This window comes from Orycteropus afer, unplaced genomic scaffold (genome assembly GCF_000298275.1).
Source record: "Orycteropus afer afer isolate SDZICR_OR568_19922 unplaced genomic scaffold, OryAfe1.0 scaffold00056, whole genome shotgun sequence".
NCBI lineage: Eukaryota > Metazoa > Chordata > Mammalia > Tubulidentata > Orycteropodidae > Orycteropus > Orycteropus afer.
The window spans coordinates 2362420-2370307 of NW_006921643.1; the positions used below are offsets into that span (position 1 = coordinate 2362420).

Below are 7888 nucleotides of genomic sequence, written 5' to 3' on the forward strand. Positions count from 1 at the left end.
TGCCCAACCTTCCTTCCGAGGAGTGGCTGGTGGGTTTGAACCGCCAGCCTTCTGGTTAGCAGTCAAGTGCTTTAGCCACTATGCTACCAGAGAATCTACTAGTGATCACATTTTCCAAATAATTAGCACTTATTATCAGAAATAACAGAAATGCAATTCAGTCCTCACTATAGATCTGCTAGTATTTTGTGGTGGCTTTCCCTTTTTACAGCCCTGGTGGTATAGTGGTAAGGCATTTGGCTGCTAACCAAAAGGTCAGTGGTTCAAATCCACCAGCTGCTCCATAGAAGATGAGGCAGTCTGCTACCATAAAAGATTTACAGCCTTGGAAACCCAATATATGTTGCTATGAGTCAGAATCGACTTGATGGCAGTGAGTTTGGTTTTAGTTTGGCTCCCTTTTTACTATCATATGCTTCAGGATTTTTATTTTATATTCTTAATAGGAAAAGAAGTGGAGATTTGGTTGAACAAGCCAGAAGAGAAGGCTTTGATGAAAATGTAAGATTTTTATATTTTCATAAACACAAGTTTTATAAGTATGCTTACAAAAAGTCCTGATTAAGAATTGCAAAGATCTGCTTTTTCCAGAGCACAGTGGGCCCCTCACACAAATAAATCCAGATCCTTTCTCATTTAGGACTAACAACTTGGATTCCAGATGCTCTCTTTTCCTAGTAGTTCTTTCAGCCAGATAACTTGACCCTATAGTTGTGGGGTTATCACGTTGGGTTATAGTGAGTATACTCTATTGAGATGATCAGTTTTTCTCTTGTAATTCAGCAGTGTGTTAACTGTGACACACACACACACACACACACATATATATACAACAAATGATTTAAAGACATATTTATGTTTTAAAAAATTATTATGAAGCAAATATCCACATACTATCCAAATAAAAAATGTAGAACATTACTCCTGGCCAGAAAGAGGTGAAGCAGGGTTGGGAGATCGGAGTAATCAAGCAGGTAAATATATGAAAGAAAGCAAGTTTCTCATGGTCAGAAAAGGTAATTATAAAAATGGAAAGGCTGGAGATTAAAATGAATCTTGTAGTGCTGGACTAGAATTGGAGGTGTCAGTCATCATTTTTAAGATCAATATGCAGATATACAGGTAGGTAGGAATAGACAGATGATAGATAGATGAGATAGGTAGGTAGGTATACAGAGAGATGGAAAATAAATATAGATGTATGCGTTTGTGTGTGTGTGTGTATAGTTTTTGTTTTCTAGCTCTGTCCACTGAGAGCGAGGAACCCTGCTGGCACAGTGATTAAGCACTCAGCTGCTAACCAAAACGTCAGCAGTTTGTATCCATCAGCCGCTTCGCAGGAGAAAGATGTGGCAGTCTGCTTTCATAAACATTTGTAGCCTTGGAAACCCTATGGGGCAGTTCTACTCTCTCCTACAAGGTCACTATAAGTAGGAATTGACTCAAGGGCAGTGGGTTGTGTTTGGTTTTCCACTGAAAGGGATAGAAGCAATGAGCACAACCAGTGCCCAGATCTTGGTTTCCAAACACTAATATCCTCTAAAAGGAACCAGGGCTGCTGCTGCTGCTGCTGTTTTTATTTTGTTTTTGATAAATTGTGATTTGGGTGAAAGTTTACAGGGCATATTCATTTTCCATTCAACAGTTCACACACATTTTGTTTTGTGACACTGACTACAATCCCCACAGTATAACAGCTCTCTTCCCACTTCCTCCCTGTGGTTACTTTTTCCTTGTGTCCTTCTTTCCTATGCTGTCCTGCCCTCTGAGCTATCTCCCTGTACAAATGCTACCCTTCCGATCTCCCATGGTTGATTGTTCTAAGGAGTGTACCTATCTGGGGTAACGGTTCACCTCGTAGGCCTGTATATTTTCGCCGGAAATTAAGCCCAGGAGTGAGTTCAATTCTAGACGAAAAGGTCACTAGAGGGGCATAGTCTCAGGAGTTTCACCAGTTTCTATCAGAACTAAACCTGTCTTTTTTTTTTTTTTCTTTAAATAATTCTGAGTTTTAGAACCAGAGATTCTTGAAGATACAGCTAGCTAATTTTAAGTTTGAAAGTACAAGATGAGTCTGGAATATCTTGCTAAGCCAGAAGTAAAAATACTTTGAGTATGATGAAAATCTGTTTAAAAAACGCAAGAGCCACCTTCAAGGGGCTCCTATGGGCCAAATCTGGAAATATTTAAGCACCATAATAACAATAATCTTATACTGTGGTAATTTACAGATTATAATGCATTTGAGGGAGGGAGCTCTGGTAGCATAGTGGCTAAGGCACTTGACTGCTAACCAGAAGGCTGGCGGTTCAAACTCACCAGCCACTCCTCGGAAGGAAGGTTGGGCAATCTACTTCCGTAGTGATACTGCCTTGGAAACCCAAGGAGGGGTCGCTATGAGTCGGGTCCGACTCAATGGCACATAACAACAACAACAATGCATTCGATAAAAGAGAAATCCATGAGTCCATACTGATCTAAACATATAAACAAATAAATTAAGTCTGATGAGGAATGGGATGTTTACATATTGCTCCACAAAATACTTTGTTGTTGTTGTTATGTGCCATCGAGTTGGACCCGACTCATAGCGACCCCTCCTTGAGTTTCCAAAGGCGGTTGAACCACCAGCCTTCTGGTTAGCAGTCAAGTGCCTTGGGTACTATGCTACCAGAGGTCCTCACAAAATACTTACTAATTACAAAAAGGAAAGGAGTAATTTTAAGGTGGAGAAGTCTGGCAGTTATCACCTCAATCAAGTAATCAAAGTGACCACCATCAATACTGGGACACAGTGAAGTGACTTCACCTGACAGGATGCCATGAGAATACATTATCCCTTCTGTGACATTTCTGCCAAAGATGAATAACCTGAATTTAATCATGACAAAGCATCCTACTAAACTAATTTGAGGGACATTATAAAATTCTTTCCTGTATTCTTCACAAGTGTCAAAGGTCATGAAAGTCAAGGTAAAACTGAGAACTATTCCAGATCAAATGAGACTAAAATAACATTACAAGTAAATGCAATGCATAATCCTGGATGGATCCTTTTCCCATAAGGACATTATTGGGATAACTAAGAAAGGAGCTCTGGTGGCATAGTGCCTAAGGCATTTAATTGCTAACCAGAAGGTTGGCGGTGCAAACCCACCAGCCACTCTGTGGAAGAAAGATTGAGCAATCTACTTCCATAAAGATTTACTGCCTCAGAAACCCAAAAGAGGTTGCTATGAGTCAGAATCGACTCAATGGCAGTGAGTTTGGTTTTTGTTTTTTTCAGTAAACTAGAATGAAGGACTGAGGATTAAATGGTAATAATCTATCAATGTTAATTTTCTGATTCTGAGGTAACAAGGAAAACATTACAAACTAATCTTATACTGTGATAATTTACAGGAAGTACATACAGAAGTAATGAAAAATGACGGGATATTCATGCTGGCAAAACCTGTTGCTAGCAAGTTGATTCAAACTCATAGGGACCCTATAGGACAGAGTAGAGCTGCTCTATAGGATTCCCAAAGGCTGTAATTCTTTATGGAAGCTGACTGCCACATCTTTCTCCTATGGAACAGCTCATGGTGTTTAAACTGCTGATCTTTCGATTAGTAGCTGAGCGCTCTAACAACTGCACCATTAAGACTCTTCTCATGTTGACAACTTAACTCTCAAATGCTTCAGGGAAAGAAAGAATTTGTATTGTTCTTGTAACTTTTCTAAGTTTAAGATTCTTTAAAAAAAACCTCAAAAACCACCACCAAAAATCTCAACTGTAAAATTTGGAATTACTTAGAAGGAAAAGAAAATCAGGTTAGCATGACAACATTTCAACACTGTTAATCAACAGAAAAACACCTCTAAGATATTCAAGGGAAAAAAACAAAGATTTATATATGCAGCAGCAACAACAATTGTTTTGAATAGGCAAGAATTCAGGAAATATTGTTGCCCTAAGGTCTTCTGATGATTGTACTAGCAGTGAAGCTTCAGCCAACTAAGAAATGATTTAGAGAAACTTTGTAAAAAGGAAGAAGAGGCAGAGAAAGAATAAAATAGAAAAAGCCAATTCATATATAGCTGAAAATTAACAATGCCATTTAGAGTTAAACCAAGAAATAACTTCAGCATATTTGAGCACACTGGTAAATAAGAAAGGTATTATTTTATTGATTTTAAAACACATTTTTTTTTCACTTTAACATCTCGGAAATCATCATTAGTCTTATCAGTCAACGGTTTAATTAGTAGCATTTCTTACCTAAGAGGTGTGTAAAATGTGTCTTAAAATATACTCTGTTGTTGTTGTTATGTGCCGTCGAGTTGGCCCCGACTCATAGCGACCCCTCCTTGGGTTTCCGAGGCAGTATCACTACAGAAGTAGGATTGCCCAACCTTCCTTCCGAGGAGTGGCTGGTGGGTTTGAACCGCCAGCCTTCTGGTTAGCAGGCAAGTGTCTTAGCCACTATGCTACCAGAGCTCCCTAAAATATACTCTAGGTATAGTGAAATGTGGTAACATTCTTATATATAAATGGATGAGAAGAAGGTGATAAGGAGAAAGAGATTGTAAGCTAATTTTATTGTTGATCATAACAGGGAATCAAAGAAAAAAAGGGAGTACAAGAGTATATGAAAAGATTCATGAAGAAAGGCAAAAAAAAAAAAAAAAAAAAACCCAACCCACACGCAGTGCCTTCGAGTCGATTCTGACTCATGGCAGCCCCTTGTGTTACAGAATAGAACTGCTCTGTATAATTTTCTTGGCTGTAATCCATTTTGAACAAAAATAAAAATAACATTCCTAAAGAGCAGAAAGGAGCTCTGGTGGCGTAGTGCCTAAGGCACCTGACAGCTAACCAGAAGGCTGGAGGTTCAAACCCACCAGCCACTCCTTGGCAGGAAGGTTGGGCAATCTACTTCCGTAGCGATACCGCCTCGGAAACCCAAGGAGAGGTCGCTATGAGTTGGATCCAACTCTATAGCAGTGTGTTGCATTCGTTGCGTTGTTAAAGAGCAGAAGTAACAAAAAAGAGAACAGAAAACAGACCAAATGGTAAAAGATTTAAAACCATTTGACATAACTGAAAGCATATATATCTGCCATGTCAAAAAAAGGGAAATGAGCTTAGCTTAGTTGAAAAAAAAACTTTTTTTCAGACTGAACCACAAAGCAAAATCCAATTCTATGCTATATTCTAAAATACATATCTAAAACAAAATGATTCAGAAAAATTAAATATCAAAGCATGGGCAAAGGTACTATAGGAAAACAAAAAGGAGAGAGTAGATAAGACAACACAGAATTCTAGACAAAAAAAATTCTAAATGAGACAAAATGTACTTTACAAAACTAAGATCTTAAGAGTTATAAATATCTGTAATAATATTATTATACCAAATAATATGGCATCAACTTTCATAAAATAAAAACTACTGGATTTTGAAAAGAAGAAATATATAAGAACACACTTTTAGATCAAGAAAAACAAAAGAATAAAACTAGAATAATATAATAGGATCTTACAATTATGTATTAAACTCTTTACTTTCAGAAGATACATCTTCTTTTCAAAAGCTCCTTCATGGAACTGACCACATATTAGCCACAAAGAAAATCTCAGTTCCAAAAAGTTAATATAGAAAATACTCTCTGAAAACAATATAATAAAAAATGTTAATAACAAAATTAGAAAACCAAAAGATTCTCTGATCAAGAAGTTTTAACTCTTTAATAACAACTCTTGAATCCAAGGGAAACACAAAATAAAATTGCAGAATTCCTTGAAAACAAAATAACAAAACACTATGTAACAGAATCTATGGGATAAAGCCAAAGAATACCTAGAGGAAAATTAATACCCTTAAATTTATTATTAATAATCAAAGAATGAAAATACATTCACCTTAGCACATGACTCAAAAACTTACAAAAAACAGTAACAGAAAAAAGAAATTTAATAAAGGCAGATTCAATGAATTACAAACAAAAAAGTACTATAAATGAATCAAAAGGCTGCTGCTTTGAAAAAGATCAGTGAAAGGAAAACATTAGCTAATTAGTGGAATAAAAGGGAGAAACCATAAATACACAAAGAAATTACAATGGGGTAAGTAATCAAAACACAGACACTTTTGTATAACTTTATGCAAATAACATTTGAAAAAAAATGAAATGGTTAATTTTTCTATGAAAATAAAATTGATCAAAACTGAATTCAGGTATAGTCACTGTGGAAAACAGTTTGACGGTTCCTTAAAAAGGTGAACACAGAACTACCAAATGACCCAGCAATATCAATCCTAATTATAAATACCCAGAAGTGAAGGCAAAAGCACAAACAGAAACCTGTACACAAATGTTCACTGCAGCACTTTTCACAACAGCCAAAAGTGGAAATACTGAAATGTCCACCAACAGATGAATAGATAAGCAAAATGTGGTAGATAACACTCAGTGGAATGCTATTCAGCCACGAAGAAAAATGAGGTCCTGATAGCATGCCACAACATGAAGCCTGAAAACATGCTGAATGAAGTAAGTCACTTGAAAAGGACAAAGACTGTATTATCTCTTATATGAAATAAGCAAATACATAGAAGCCCAAGATTATTAGTAGTAACCAGAGATGACACAGAGGAAGAAAAAGAGGAGTTTCTGCTTAGCACTGAATTTATGTTAATGGTGGTGGAATGACTTGAAAAGGGTAGTTAAGAATGGTTGCACAACTCAAAGGATGTAATCAATATTACTGAGTTGTACATGCAGAAATTGTTAAGATGACACATATTTTATGCGTATTTCACCACACACACACACACACAAGAAAAAAAGAGAACTCAGGATATAAAAAGCCTAAATGAAACTATTCTGTAGAGGAATTAAAATCATTGAACAGCTACTTCTAAAATCAATCAGCCCAGATGGTTGCACAAGGAATTTTACCAGATCTCAAAGAGCAAAAAATTTCAAACTGTTATTTAAGCTGTTCCAAATCAAAAAGAAAATAGGAAGCTTTCAAATTATTTGTATCAAGTAGGTATATATTGATTCTAAAAGCCTGTACCAAAAAAAAAAAAAAATCCACTTCTAAATCTTGATGCAAAATTCCTAAATATAATATTAAAAAATAGAATCTGGTAACACAAAATAATACATCATGGTCAGATAAGGTTTATTCTAAGAACGAAAAACTGGTTCCGAATGGGGAAAATAATTAACATAATTCATTTTATTAATAAATCCAAAGAGAACATTTTTCTCCACAGCTTCTGGGTATTTGGTAAGATTCAACATCCACTTTTTTTGTGTGTGATTTGGGTGAAAGTTTACAGAACAAATTCACCCTCCATATAGCAGCCCACACACACTTTGTCTAATGAGATTGACTACAATTTACCCCAATGCAACAGCTCCCCTCCCACTTCCTCCCGATAGTTACCTCTTCTCTGTCAACATCTACTCTTGAAGGGGAAGACAAAACAGGAATCAATGGATGCTTCCTTGATTTAAAAAAAAAACAAAAAACATTTATCTCACCCCCTAAGCTAGCACCTTACTTAACAGAGAAACACTGGACAATGTGAAGAACAAGAGAAGGATGTACTGGAGGTATCGGCCAAAGCAACTAGGCAAGAGAAAAAGAATGGAAAAGGAAGAGGTAAATTTCTCTATTTGAGAAAAAGGCAGTCATTTCTAGGTATACAATGAACTCAAGAATCAGTACAAAAAGAGAATTCAGTAAAGTAGGAGAAGAAAATGATTTATAAAAACATGCAAACAGGAGTTCCGGCAAGATGGCGGACTAGGCAGAAGGATTGCACAGACCCTCTTCAACAAAGAAAAGGGAAACCAATTAACACAGACACAGAAGATAATCATGGAC

The 7888-nt window shown here is 36.4% G+C and overlaps 1 protein-coding gene across 1 annotated transcript in view; it reads left to right on the plus strand.

Moving 5' to 3' along the window:
- The window catches only part of PKD2L2 (polycystin 2 like 2, transient receptor potential cation channel), a 66429-nt gene that overhangs the window by 42707 nt on the left and 15834 nt on the right, over window positions 1-7888 (plus strand). The window contains exon 12 of the mRNA XM_007938940.1: window positions 447-501. Coding sequence (XP_007937131.1) covers window positions 447-501 — 55 coding nt within the window. The remainder of the gene's footprint in view (window positions 1-446; window positions 502-7888) is intronic.